The sequence below is a fragment of the Bos mutus genome, chromosome 23, assembly GCF_027580195.1.
Source record: "Bos mutus isolate GX-2022 chromosome 23, NWIPB_WYAK_1.1, whole genome shotgun sequence".
Classification (NCBI taxonomy): domain Eukaryota; kingdom Metazoa; phylum Chordata; class Mammalia; order Artiodactyla; family Bovidae; genus Bos; species Bos mutus.
In genome coordinates, this window is record NC_091639.1 from 26,868,464 (window position 1) to 26,883,653 (window position 15,190).

The 15,190-nt window shown below is 45.3% G+C and overlaps 1 protein-coding gene across 1 annotated transcript in view; it reads right to left on the reverse strand.

The window, feature by feature from the left end:
* The window catches only part of TFAP2D (transcription factor AP-2 delta), a 59,122-nt gene extending 46,619 nt beyond the window's left edge, over positions 1-12,503 (reverse strand). The window contains exons 1-3 of the mRNA XM_005905242.2: positions 12,465-12,503; positions 10,942-11,439; positions 7,417-7,477 (exon numbers count right to left, since the gene is read on the reverse strand). Of these exons, the coding sequence (XP_005905304.1) occupies positions 7,417-7,477; positions 10,942-11,439; positions 12,465-12,503 (598 nt within the window). The remainder of the gene's footprint in view (positions 1-7,416; positions 7,478-10,941; positions 11,440-12,464) is intronic.
* Between the last annotated feature and the right edge of the window lie 2,687 nt (positions 12,504-15,190).

Here is a 15,190-nt window from a genome sequence, read left to right on the forward strand (position 1 = left end):
CAAGCAACCACTCAAAAGTTGAGATGAATAAGAAAGTAAATTAGGTATCAGTGAATCTGGATTTTATTGTCATGTAAGAATCACGACACAGTGAGCTTCAGAACTTAGGTCATACTGAGTTTATCTGAAGCAGAAATATTAAGAAGATAATACCCTGAAGGTTCAGTGGGTTAGGACTCTGTATTTGCACTGCTGGGGGCCCCATGAGCCAGAAACAAACAAAAAAGAAATGATAATATTTTTGCTAAAAATTCACACGTTTTCACCTGAAAATGAGCCTTTCCCTGTGGTCACTATGAATCATTAGCTAATTTATATTCTTGCATAAATCTTCTCTTGCACACTAGCCAGTACACAGTGGAAGACACAGGAATCTCACTCAACTGGTCTCAAGTTTATTATAAGTGTATGTGCTGTTTTCCAAGAAAGGAAAGGGCATAGTTTTAGAACTTTCCTATCTTGGCTAATCTATGGTAGGTGAGACATGAAATTTAGGGAGATGAAGAAGATTGTAATTTTTGTAAAAATTAAAAAAAAAAAGTTAAATTGGGCTTTCTCCAACTGGAAAATTGCTCCCTTTGGACAAAGTGAACCCGCATGCTAAAAGCCAGCTACTTTCAAGGAAGTCACTGAGTTTGCTACCTAACCAAAGGTGAAATCCCTGAACCCTAGGCCTTCTCCCCTGCTTCCAGGTTAGTCTTCTGGCTTATGCTCAAATAAGCATTTATTAGGTAAGTCACACAGACTGCATATTAAGAATATGTTTTATGCACACACAAATTGCCTGGAGGATTTATTTTGTATTCAGGATTAGCCATCAACTCCAGAGTCTTTTATTTTTTATGTCACAGCATCTTTAAAGGGAATTTCTGTTACTTTGATACTTGGCATTGCTGCAGCCTTGGGGAACTCTCTTGTCCTGGCTGAAGATTTGGCAACTTGTAGAGTTTACAGCAGCGCAAGGAACCTGATGTCTTTCTTCCCAGTGCTTTATTTTTTAAGGAGGAAGAAAAGAGTCACAGGTCAACATAACCAGAGTTTTGCATTTGGAATGAAGGTGGGACATCTCTAAGGGGATCCAGATGACAATGATGAGATTTCAAAGAAGGAAAGGATGCCAGGGTCAAGGATGCCAAGCCATTGACAGTGTTCCTCCCCAGTGTCACTAGCTGAAGTTCCTCATGGTACCTGCATTGCATGTCAGCTCTGATTGAAATCATGCAATATTCATTCTAGATCCAGCACTCCAGTTAGGGGCATCTCTGCTGCCATGGCCAAAGTCCTCATGCCCAGCTCTCTTTTCCAAAGAGTACATCTCTTTTCCATTCATAGTGTGCAGAGGCAATAATACTTCCACCGGACTTACTATTTTAAAAATCAAAATTTGGAAATAGAGATTCCTATTTCCAGTGAGGCTTCAAACTCAGATGGGTAGCTATAGTAACAGCATAAGAAATCACCTACTCAAGGTCACTTGTCTAGGACATGGCTATCATAAAAGGGATAACTTTGCCACAGCTGTATTGAAAAGTCAGCCAAAGACGGTATGTGGGGCAAAACCAGCACAAAATACAGAGAGGCAGATCCTCCAGCTGCCAGATTTTGTCAGATCCTATGAAGCTAAAAACAGCGCGGGGAGGGAGCTGCGCCTCTCCTGGTGTGGCCGGGGACGGTGTCAGGGCGGGAAAGAAGTAAAACGTTGGCCATCTAGTGAACCATGCCACTTTAGGGGAGTAGTTCTGGGCCTCAGTCTGCCCATCTGAAAAGTGGGATGCTCTCACCTGCTCTATTTAACTTAAGGAGGTAAATAGGCAAAACGGAGGCACACGCCCTCAGTATCCTGGGTTTAGGCCACTCAACCCCACCATTGTGCTGAGCAGCCGTCGCGGCGCTGGGTGCAAGCGCTGGAGCGCGACAAGACTCCGCCCACTTTGTGCGCGGCTACGGAATCGGAAAGCCAGGCGCCGCTGCCTGGGCGCGCTTTTTCTTCTCCTCCCAGGCAATTAAGGCCGAGGAAACAGCCCGAGCCCTCTCCCAGGAACTGCGGCTCCCCTGGAGCCCCTAAAGCTGCCTCTAGGCTACTCACCCCCACTGGGTGCCTTCCCGTCTCGGAACAGAGCGGGTGATGGCTAGAGGCCCCACGCGCTCTGCAGGTGCGATCAATACTTCCCGGCGGGCTTCCGGGCGCGGGCCCGTGCGCGCAGCCTCTCCAAAGCCGCAGCGCCGCCCCAATCGCCGCCGCCTCGGTGTTGACATAATTAGACCAAATCTTGAGAGCAAAATAAATGTTCTGTTCGCCTTACAGCCAAACAGATGTTTACAATTCAAATGAAAGAAATACAAACGGCAGGGATTTTTTTTTTCTCTCTCCCTCCTTCTTCATCTCCAGTGATCGCTCGTTTTTTCTGACACATTAAAAAATGTGTAAGCGATTACAGGAGTTTCCTGTCCCTGTTTGTTCTTCGGCTGCATTTCTGCGAGGTGCGCGTGTAAATGGGGTGAGGTGGGATCGTTCTCGGCTGCTTCCTCTCTAGCTTCTCGACCTTCTCCATCCCAAACCCCCCATGAATCCCCTTCCTCCACGCAAAGCGGATGTTAATTGTAATCAAACACCAAAGGGATAGGGGCTTAACTGCAATTAAATAGGCCTCGAGATGCTGTATCTGCAGCGAGTTGCAGTGTTTAGGAGAAGGTTATGTAGTAACAGGTATTACTGGATTACCAGGTCTGAGTGCGCTTCTCCGGGTGCGGATTCCACGCAGAACAAAAGAAAGGGAAGTCTGCATAGAGAGACTACTGTCTTAAGGTGGCGATGGATGTTTAATGGTGTGTGTTAGCGGAGGTGGGGGGGGGGAGCAGGGGGTGAAATTAATCCCCATTCCCTAGCGCAGAGAGTGCTTGGGCTTTTGGTGATGTTCAAAGCAATAACGAAATTCAGAGAGGCGGCGGTAGGCTATGGAAAGTAGTCCCCCTTCCCCGTAAAATAGATTTCCCACAAACCAGGCCTCTAGATCCTCTCCTACATGAATTTTAAACTTCTTAAAGGAGACTGAATTCTGGATCTGCAGCATCTGAATTTGGGTAATGCAAGACGGGTAAGGCTCCTGGTGTGTTTCTGACAATATTTTCACAATGGATGAGCCACAGAAATGAGTTTTGGCGGTTTAAGAGCGATTCCCTGGGCTCTGAGGAAAGAAGAGGAATAAGGCTTCTCACCCCGCTTCAATCTTACTCCTTTCAAGACCTGCTGAAAGAGCCAAAAGGCTCTCTCTAAATCCAGCTCCAAAACTCAGGACCCTCACGAAAACCGAAAAAGCAGAAGAAAGTTCATCTTCCTGCCCAAGCCGCCTGTGGGCAGCCATGAAGGCAGCAGACAGGAAGAGCGATCAGGCCCATCCACTGTTATTGGCAGACTGGGCGACTGATGCTAAGCTCCATTTCACGGAAGCTTTTTTTTTTTTTTTAAATTAAATCAGATCTGACAATGTTTGTACCGCAGCGTAAATGCCTCCGCTGGCGTGCCAGTCACCTCTAAGCGATCTGACAAACTCCAACTCTCTTAAAACGTGCAGAGTTCAGATCATATTAATTCCCCAAAAATGTTTTGATTCAAAGTAGTTTGTATTTTGTGTAGCCACGGGCAATCCGGTAAGCGCTCCTGCCTGCCCGTGGCCGGGTCCGCTCCCTCTCCGCGTGGCCCAGAGGCTATGGCGGTATTTAAGCTTCTGAAATTAGCCTGGGGCTGCAAGGCAGAGTGATCACAAAGCGAAACAAGGGCGCTTCCCCTCTTCACTTTTTTCATTTTTTTTCTTTTTTTTTTTTTTTTTTTTTTTTTTGAGTTTGCCATCCCGATTTCACACACAAAAAAAACCAGGGCCAAAATGTCACTTTTTCACCCAAATATGGAACAGCTATGTCTTCTCTTCTAATCTCCATTCTCTTCTGAAAGCCAGGAGCCCCTACCCAATTGAACCCCTACCCCTGCGATTTCAATCTGGATACACTCATTATTAGCTTCATCATCATCATCGTCGTCATCAACATTGTTCTCCCTCTATTAAATTCTCAGAGCCAGAAATGAAAGGGACCAGCATCTGACAAAGGGGAGGGGGCCATGAGGGAGCCTCAGAAGATTCATGGGGAAAAGAAGAGTGGGTTTTCCTTTCTTTCTTTCTTTTTTTTAATGATTAAAAACACAGACGACTCCTGTAAATAGAAGCCTCATTTCTTCAAGAGATGCCTTTTGAAACCCACTATCTGAATATTCAACGAAGGCAAAGCTCCACTCTGTACGTACAACATTAATATGATCTCTGCAGAATTTGCTACTCAGAAATATTAACATATCAAAGCCGATGCCGGAGGCGAGAGAAGCTATCGATACGCGAGCACAGGGTAAAGTAAAGATTATTGGTTCTGATGGTTGGAGTGGCGGAGCTGCGGGCAAAATCGTGCACACCATTAACCGAGAGTGAGCGCGCGGGGAGCTGCACCTCCGAGGCGGTGGCAAATATTTTATCTAGGTGGTAATTACCTCGCCGCTGCCCCTCTTCCGCTTTCTTTGGCTATAGGGCTTCATTATAGGCAAAAACAATGTAACTGGTACTTACCAAAGTGAGTCAAGGAAATGGTATTTTGTTCTTTGCAAACAGAAGTGGCTAAATTTAAAGAACTGAGATACCCCTACCCCCAACAAGCGCACACACACAACACTGTAAACAGGACAGCTTCTCCCTGGTGAATTTGTGTAGGGCATTAAGGGATCTTTTTTTCTAGAAGAGCATCCAGGGGTCTTGAGAAGTAAAAGAGAATCTCTTTTTTTTCTCCCATTGCAAATTTTAGAAATTTAAGTTTATCCAAGAGCTCAGCAGGAGAGAAACAATGGCAAAAAGTGGTGCTTTTCAAATCATGTTTCATATGGTGAGTCACCTGCAAAGCATGAATTAGACGAGAAACAGACTTCTCCATCTGAGCTACATTGCACAGTGTGGTCATATAGCAAAGCGCTTGAGTTAAAGTCCTCCCAATTCTTGATGAACAAAGGTGACTTGAGCTATGGATATTAGAATGCTGTGTGCTGCCATGACAATAGAGACAACAAACTTCCTTAACTGTTCTTGAAAAACGAGTCTTAAGATGAAGGACCTGGGCCAGCGGCAGGAGAAACACCACCTTTTAATGCAAGACTTCCTTGCTATCCATTTGTAAATTGTCATGAACATTGATCGTTTCAGAGTAAACAGACACACAGAGACACACTCCCTGGTCTCTGAGGCACAACTAAGTTAATTGGTCTTTTTTTAAGACACGTGGAAATGGAATAGACTCAGCAGCTAAATTCTGAATTCCTTCGCATGGAGGGGGATGGATCAGGTTTAAGCCAAACAATAGAGATGTAAACCCCAAGTTACCTCCCATTTTTGCTTGGAGCCCTGCTGTTATTCTAAAAGATCAATATTTGGTTTAAAATACATTCAGCTGTGATTTTTAGGTGAATGACACCGAATTCTACAAGAGCAATCAAACATCACCTAAGGAAAACCATTTCTGTGGCTCTGAGAGGATAGGAACGCAGTTCCCTTCTTGTGGTGACTGGAGAGCGTTGGCCTTTCTTGAATAGCTGGTGAAGTCTATTCCGTAGATCTCTTCAAAAATTCCACTCATTGCACAGCAGCCTGTGCAGACTTTCCAGCTCCCCGCCTGGGTCTCAAATAATTCTAACCCCCTGTCAGCTATTGTATGATCTGATGCAATTTCCAAGCATTTGAAAAGGTGATCTTGGAGCAAGCGCGGAACTGAACGCAAAAACGCAGTAGCGCGAGTCGGGCTCTGCGAGGAGCCGGCTCCGGGCGCTAATTAGTGGCGCTGTCCTTCAGCACCACCGACATCTTCGTGCGCCCTGACTGCTTGGCGTCACCTTTAGTGTGGCCGCCTCAACACACTTGTCACCTGGTCCCTCTTTCACTGTGTGTTTTAACCCCCTCGCTCCAACAATATGTATATTTTATTTCAATTTTCACTAGTCTAGGCCTATTTCATGTCTTTTCAATATGGCTGAGTATTGGCCTAGCTGACAAGCTTAAATCTGGCTCATTTTAAAAAAATCTTCGTGGAACAACGCTAGCAGTGGGGAAAAAAAAAATTTCAAATCTCCATAGGGTGAAACAACAGATTTAAATAGCCATTTTCCATGTAATGGAAATCCCAAATATCCACTCTGACAATAGTTTCTCAAAGGAAAACATTCTGTTTTCTTCCCACCTCAATTTAAATGGATGTTTCACACTGGACACTGGGTTGTAAAACCTGCAGTTTAAACATGAAAGAAACCAATGCTTCCTATCCATGCAATCCTTTCTTTGGAAAAGCACTGTAGTCTTTCAATAAGCTTTGAAAGGGATGGAGAGGGACTGAAGAACATTTATTTGGTGCCACCAGGAGTGACTCAGTTTTTAGTCGTTCAGTTACTAGAGACAACTGTGGCCCTGGAGCTGGAATTAGTCCTGGTGAATAGGCCATGTCTTATTAATTCGTATGAAGTTGGGATAACAGCTGGTCCCCCTTGCCTTGTGTGCTCCTCGGGTTACTCAGCTTGCTAGGAAAATAAGCCTCAGAAGCTCTGAGTACAGTGAAGTGAGGAAGCCAGTGAAATTGGCATTGCCTTGAGGCTCATAAAATGTCATAGTTCAAAACCTTTTGTCAAAATGGAACATTTGAGATGCAGCCCTCTTCAGTGTCTGGGCCGAAATCAACAGCTCTCCATTCTTGCCTTGCCCCCACCTTCCCATTCCATGGGTAACTCTGGGTTCAGATGTTTTCCTCAACAGATGGGAACAAGAAAGCTTTATCCAGTACAGTTAACACCACCTCCTCTTCTCACCCTCCCTTAAAGAAAGAAATGTTCTGGACACTTAGAAAAATAAGGGCAGCTACAATATTGGTGTTTCATTAGTTTTCCCTGAAGCCCAATGAATTTAGCCTTTCATAGAATCCTTCAAAGCCTCAAGCTAACACCAACACCTCAAACACCCAGGCTGTGGCTGGCACATTTAGGGCTAAAAGAGACCAGAAATTCTGCTCGAGGATGTGATGATGGGGGAAGGGTTTGTGAGAAAGATTTTTTTTTCTTCTTTTTTCTTTTCTCTTTTGCCTCTAACTTTGATTCTGTCACTGTTTCACTGAGGAAGAGCAAATCTCTTCTATCACTCTCTTTGGGGAACAGGCTAGTTCAAGCCTCAGTGGAGTAAGGGAAGCTTTTTAATGTGGGTATGCCTGTGTGGGACAGGCGTAATTGACCAAGAGTCATTGTTTTCTTTATCATCAGGTGGGGATCTGATGTTTAAAAGCACTGCTGGACTTTGAAAACAAAGTAACAGATGAGAGAAGAATGTTTAGTTTCATTATGTTGTTACTTACCCCTTCTTATCACACCACCTTGGCCATTGAGAACAAGCCCACATTGGGCTTCCACAGAGCCCTTAATGAAAGAAAAAGAAATACAATCACTCATATGGATACTAACAGATACATGAGTTAAGTCTTTCAATCTGCCCCAACTCTGAACCCCATATCCTCATTACCCCATAGTAGACATTTAAAAGCAACCATTGAGCTGAATCAACTTTGGCAGCACACACTATTGTAAGGGGAAAAAAATTGCCAGAAAAACCACAATCTAAAAGTTGTATAAATCTTAAGGTATGCATTTTACAGCACCATACAATATTACACTTCAAAGCACCTGAGTGCCTTTTATCTTGGCATAAGAGAATGAGAAGCCCTTTAAGTCTCCATCAAGGCACATAGCATACATATAGACAGTTTCCACAGCACTTTCTGCATGGAGCAAATTACACTGGAAGTGTCAAGTCTGGCACTGCAGGTTTCTTGGGAGCTCAGAGGAGCTATTTCAAGTGCAGGATTCAAGGTACCTTATGAAGGTACTGTTTTACCCCAGATGTAGAAATATCCTATCATGCTACCCAAAATGTGTCTTATGGAGGGAACACCTTCAGAGTCACTCACTGTATATCTTCAAGCTCCTAGTGGATTGAGGGATCATTTGAGCTGGGAAGAAGGAAAAGGCCTGCTGATTTTTGATTAAGAAAAATAAAAATTTCTGTCTCTCTCTCTCTTTTTTTTTCCTGAGTCGAAATGTGTTAAAGGCTCATTTTCCTTTACAAACAAACGAGGTATTGGACTTGAAAGAGGCCTTGAAGGGTGTTAACCTACCCAACAGCCCGTGAAGAGTTAAGTAAATGCGGAGAGAGTCGGTGCATAATAAAAACCCACTTTACAAAACAACCTTTACAGCCCTGGCTCCCTTTTGCTTCCCCATTTTCACCATATTGAGGCAGGCCTGTAAGACCCCCCTTTTCAACTTACTCATGAGCTCTTTCTTATTTTAACTGTTCTGCCTTAAAGTGATTATCAAATCAATATGAAAAAAAAAAAAACTTAGAGACTGAGCATAAATTAAAGCGGTGATGGGAAAAGGTGTGACAGTTTCCTTTGTTGGCCATAGCAAATCTTTTTAGGGGACTCAAAGATGGAACTGAAGCCACAAGACTGTTTGCATCTGTTAGGCAGACTTAGACCGCCCTCCAAACCATTGGACTTTCACTTAAAATTCTGTGCAGGGAAAAGTATATTTACATTTGTTGCATTGGAAATGAGGCATATGCTGATGAATGTTTTAAAAAGGAAGAAATAAAAGGAGAGAGACGGGTTTCTCCCACACATCCCCTCCCCATTTCTCTTTTAAAAGTAGCTATGACTTTTTCTTTTTCATTTTGACAACTAAGTCCAGGAGGAGTGGAAGAAAATAACTTGCCAGAATTACAACTTTCTCCATATATCCCTATCTTTGTCAAAAATGTATATACACACTTCTATAGACATAGATACATAAATATATCATATACCTCTGTTCTCCATTCCTGCTATTATCTTGGAGTATGTCTCTCTGTATGAATTTTCCCTCAGTGTGAGCAATAAATGGGAAAAGGTAGGTTAAGAATGTTAAAAAAAAAAAAACATAACAAACAGGATGAAAATAAAGGTTTACAAAATATCTGAAATGGAGATGGTAGAGGCCCAGAAGCTCTCCAAGGGAGGAAACCGCTTTTCCTCCTGGGCTCTGGCGCACCGTTAAGATGTTTATTTTCTTAGAAGAAACGAATCTTGGTCTCTTCACTTAACAAACTTTCCCCCCTCATAAGTAAAACATGTTGTTTGGTCGGATGACATTGCATAAATGACCAGTTGAATGGCACTAAGTCGAAAATTGGATAAACTACGGTGTTCTTTTGCACGGGATTCGCTCTTTGTCTGGTGCTTGCAAATGTTCTAATCCCCTCTTTTGAAAAATACCCGGCTTTGTGCCTAGCACAGAAAAAAAATTTGTACAGATACAAAAAAATCAGCAGCAGACGCGGCTATTAAAAGAAGTAAATAGGTTTTAGTTGAGCTAAGCATTGAATGGCAGATTTTTTTCCTCTTGAGACATAAGGAGATCCTTGTGAAAAATGTAAAAATGCCCTGAGCGTATAAAATTATTTCGTGAATGTAAATGTAGAAAGTCAAGGTTTATGGAGCCAAATCTTTTTTCTTGTGCACCGATCTTGTGGCTTGGGCTCTTTGTTGGGACTGTAAGGGCTTTCACTTTAATTTTAAAATAATCCCTTGCTCAGAGGTAAGTGAGGGGGAAAGATTTTCTGTGCGCAACGAGGGATCTCTTCTGTCTCCAAATCCTGCTCCTCCAGAATCTCCTTTTTCGCTTTGGGGACCTTAGAGAAAGTAGCCAGCTTTGTGCAGACTCACAGGCAAAGCTGTAATTTCAGCCAAAAGAAGTTACAAATTTGTGTCTTCTGGGTCTGTTTGGGACATGTGTAGACTTGGAAATATGGCTGTGACAGTGTATCTACATAATTATAAATTCTATTGTTGGCAAACAATGTGCAAAAATACATAAAGAGAGAAAGTACATCATCTGATTGAGTCATGGCCTTCACTGTAATGTGAATTCCTTCCTTCCTTCCTCTTTCTTTTTCCCCTCTTTTCCTCTCTACCTATCTTTTCTTCTTTCTTCCTCCCTTCTTATTCATCTTCTCTCCCCCCACCCCCTTCCTTATTTCATTTCCTTCTCTTTAAGGAGTTGCATCTTATGTAAAAGTTAATGGCTTGAAGAGACGGGAGAAAAAAAATAATAAAGTTGTGAATCGTCCAGCGGGTGACGAGAGTGGGCACTCCTCAGGCAGCGAGAATTGGGTTCAAGCTTGCACCCGGGTCAAACGCACCGTGCAGAGGCTTTTATTGGGGTTCATTTTTGAGGATTTCATTTGGGATCTTTCACTTTTCACAGCAATCTAGAGTATTGGTGAAACTTTCGCTGGAGCTCAGGGCTTCCCCCCCATCCCGCCCCGCAAAGTTTTGGAGCAAACCAGCTCCCCTACTTCACAGTAAGCTCCCCACAAGCTCAGTCTGGGACAAATGCCTGAAATACTCGGGTAGACCCAGCAAAGCGCCGAGACTGAGGGTGCGATTGGTCATCAACTTATCGGGTCTTACTCTGAGTCCAGTTGGCTCAACCCCAGCCTCCTTGATCTCCCCCACCCCATCCCCTCAGGGACAGAAATGCGGATTCACAAAAGACCTTGGTGCAGACCGACGGGAAGTAGGGGCCCCGCAGCTAGCCGGACTCCCGAGCGTCCAGGTGAAATGCCTGCTCAATGAGACGGACAGAATGGCACACGCCTCCTCTAATTGTTTTGATAACTTTCCATAAGTGGTGTGTGTATGTGTGTGAGAGAGAGAGAGAGAGAGAGAGGAAGAGAGAGAGGAAGAGAGAGAGGAGACGGCTTACAGCCGGAGTATTAATGGTGCGGGAGGGGGAGGGAGAGGAGGGGAGGGCGCAGACAAATTCGCCGCATGCTTATTTACCTGCAAGTCGTCGGCTCCCGCGGCGGCCAGCCCCAGGCTGGGCCCTGGCAGGAGTCTTTGATCTGGGTGCATTCCATACTGAGAGCCATGGCTCATGAGGGACAGGTCGTGACGGCGGTAGGCATCGAGGCAGCCCAGCTCCCGCCTCTGCTCGTCCAGGCAGGACGACTTGAGCGCCCGCGCATTGTGCAGGTTAATAAAGTCGGTGGGCTCCCCGTGGTGGATCTGCTGGTAGTACTGCTGCGAGTGGTGGAGCGAGTTCAGAGAGTAGGCGTCGGGAGTGACGGCCGGGTGGCTGTGCTGAAACTCGTAATGGAAGGACTGGTGGTGGAGCGGGGTGTACTGGTGGTTAGTGGAGAAGTAGGGGGACGCAAACTCGGTGCCGGTGGTGGAGTAAGTTAGAGGGGAGGAGGAGGAATAGGCGACAGTGGAATTGGCTACGGACTCCAGACAGCCAAGCTGCATCAAACGGTAGCTGTTTGATCCGTCGTGACGTATCTGGAAGGAAGAGGGGGAAAGGGGAGAGCAGAAAAACTTGAGGTTTGTCATTTTGCAACCGAGGCGCAGCTCTTCCGGAGCCCGGGAGCTTTCTCTGGCTCTCCGAGCGGCGCGAGCGCGCAGGGCTCGGGCCGAGCCGCAGCCCGGCTCCGCGCCTTTGCCAGGGAGCGGCTGCGAGCAGGCGGACTGGGGGTGGGCGGCCTCGTCCTCACAGTCGAGAGCGCGGAAGAAAAAAAAAAAATCCCCCACCCTATATAGGTGCGGGTGACACACACACACACACATACACACGCGCGCGCACACACGCGCACACACACACACACACTCAGCCCCTGCCCGACTTGCACAGGGAGCTGGGCTCCGGGAGCCAGGTTTGCCATTGACTCCGGGGCTGCCCGGAGCAGAACCAGCGAGTCCACAGGAGCCTCGGAGCCACACCAACCCGCTCCCAACGGCGAGATGGCTCGGCGGTCCCTGCCGGGATGGTCTGCCAGAGCTTCTCAAAATCATTATCTATGTATTTTTTTTTTTAATCCAGTCTGTGCAAATCGTCCAACTTGCTCATTTCTTAACCATTTGGGGCAAGGAATCCGACGCCCCCCACCCCCTGTTCTGCTTTACTTTCTAGAATAAGCCCATTCCAAACGAGGTGCGTGTTCCCCACCCCTCTTGGCCACCTACCCGCCCCCCCTCATCAATCTCTTTACTTTGTGTTTCTGAGTATCTTTTCTCCATCTCTATCTCTTTCTCGTCACCCCTCCTCCCTTTCTTTATTATTAGGATTATGTTTTTCCCCCTCATTATGGCAAATGTTTCTTAACGTGGCAGAGAGTTGCCCTTCCTGGCGACAGATGTCATAACGAACTTTCCTCCCTTTCCTTCCTTAACTTCCCCCCGAAAGCCAGATTATAATTAAACGTAACGGTCCAATATAGATTAGAGACAGGGAAAGCTGCCACCGCCGCCGCCACCACCGCCGCCACACACACGCGCGCTCAAAAAAAAAAAAAAAAAAGTAATAATACCTCGGCATCGTGGACTAGTCCCGGAAAGGTAGTTGACATGTTGGGTTTCTCCGAAAGCTTACGATGCAATTTCCCCCTCCAAAAAAAGAATCAGGAAAAAAATCCAAACTTCTTGTATTTTCCAATTTTTTTAAGGAAAAAAAAAAAAATGTTCTATAGATAGAGATCTAAATTGTAATGGCTTTGCCCGGATCAGATAGCTCCTTGCCTCGTACTCACTTAAAAACCTGTAGGAACAAAATTTTCCCTCTGCACAAAAGCAGCTCCCTGGAACAGATTTTGTACTTGCTGAGTATTTCTTTGGCTGATGTCGTAGGTCCCTTGGTAATATAGAAGTTTTGAAAATTAAGCATCAGCACTGAGAACTGGGAGGACAATAGGCAGAAGAGATTTATCCCAGGAGACAAGGAATAAATATTGTATCTTCGCCTAATAAGGAACTGGAGGTTCTTTCAACATTTTTATCCATTTTTTCCAACCTTTATCATGCTTTTCTATACCGACTGAGGTGGGGACTCATCTCTGCAGAGAGCATTTGCACACATTTTATTGTGAAGATAAAGATCTAGCCCTGCTGTGTGTATATTAGAGATAGAAATATATATTAATTAAAGCTTCCTTTTCCAAGTAAGTGTTCATTCCTATTGGTTCCACTTCCTGGTTGCTGAAAGCTGCTTTTTTTCCAACAAGCACCCAAATCAATTTCACCCAGATTGGGGTATCTGCCTTTGCCCAAGTGGGAACAATACTCCTCTGTCCACATTTACATGAATTTGGGTTCTTTTCCCTTTTTTTGAAAGGCAACACCTGGCAGTAGCTTACACTTGCAGCAGCTTTAAAACAAATAACTATGATGGGCAGTCCCCAGTTTCCCTCATAAAGAAATAGTGTAACTGGCAATATATTTAAGAAAAATATAAGAGAATAAAGACTTGTGACAAGATTCTACGTTTAGGTGAAACGTTGTCTTCCACTTCTCAACCCAACCCGTTTCCCCCTCTTTTTGTATTTTCCTTCTTCTTTTTCAGAATGACTGCCAAATAGGGGGTGGGGTGTGGACCATTTAGCACTGGTACAAGGTATTTAAACACCATTACCCCCTAAATAACCCTTATATGTTTGAGTGTAATATTTTACAAAGAGAGGGCAGAAAGGAGGCAGTGCACACCTAGCTTGGTCTCTTTGGTGGCTTTCTCAACTTCCAAACAGTGTTTGAGCTTTACTTTGTTCAAAATTCAGCTTCCCACACTAAGTGCTCTAGCGCCTGGAGGGGGTAGCTGTGGCTACAGGCCCTCAATACTGAGGCTCTGCTGATCCGCTAGCCAACTCTGCCTATCTCCTAAGAACTGGCTGGCCCCACAGACTCATCTCAGAGATAGAAGGGGTAATTTGGTCTTAATTGCCATTTCATTTGGTTAGCTTTTAAGTGTTTAAGCTAAGAAGGTGTCTTAATAATAAGCCGCAGGCAAACAGGCATGTGGCTTTTTTTTTTTTTAGGTCGGGGTTTGGGAGGGTTTATTAGGATCTGCTCGTGCAGGCTAACTGGGGCTGTCACTCAGCGCTCTTCGCTTTATATAAATGGACAAAGGCACATGACAAGAATTGAAATGCACTTTCTGAAATGGAGATCCATGATGCTTCAGTCCTGAGCAAGGGTCAGCTGCCAACACTTGCTGCCCTTTTCAAGGTGTGCACGTGCCCCCCTCCCAACTTCTTGAAATTCCATATTTTGGTTTAATGAAACCAGCCCAATGAAGATGAAAAGCAAGAATGACCGACCAACTTGATCTTTAAGTAGGAGGGGTAAGAGAAGGGCCATTGCCACTGAGAAGATGACTTCCAAAAATGCTTGCAGTGAAACCTTTTGTTTGGCAGGACCAAGAAAGGCCTCTATATTCAGCCCACAGACAAAACAACTGTCCGTGGGAGCCTGCTCCCACGACCTTCCAGCAGGAACTTCCACCCCTACAATACTTCCCCCGCAGAAGAAGAATGTGTAGGGCCTGAAGCTTACCTGGGGAATGGCCAGACACCCTTTCTTTCCCTGGGTGACTGTTGTCGGTTTCCCAGTAAGTCCCAGCTGAGAAGGATGGCCCCTTCTCAGACAAGCTGCAAATCCCTCCCCCAGCTCCCCTACTGTCAGATACATCTCCACTGAAGTTGAAGGGACCTTCTTTCCCCGGCTTAGGTCCAGGCAGCGGACGCAAAACCCTGTCCCTCAGGAGTGACCAGGAGGCCCAAGATATCTTGGCCGCCTGCTCTGCCTGCTTGTCCCAGCCTGTTTGGCCCTGCGTTTGTCCCGGTCGAGGCAAAGATCCACAGCCAGCCCCTGCACTTCTGATCCTCCCGGTGATGAGCTTTTGCCTCGAGATGAGTACATCCACAGAATGACCTCTGATTGCCTCGGCCATCTGAATCCTTCTGGACATCACCGAAGTCCTGGTGAATGTACCTCTCCCTTCCACTCCCTAACCCCTCTCTGTTCTCAGGAGTGACTTCTAGGTGCCAAGACAAAAGACGCCCAGGGCTTCATTTACTATGCTTCTAGACCTCCCCGCGACAAGACAACCCCCCACCGCTGCCCTCACCGTGATATTAGAGGAAACTAAAGATCATGAAGGGTGAGGATAAAAATAATAATAATAATAATAACTTGTATTTAAAGGTGATGAAGTGTGGAGGATAAAGTGCTTCTCTTTTTGCTTAGAAGTCTACTTTGCCAGGAC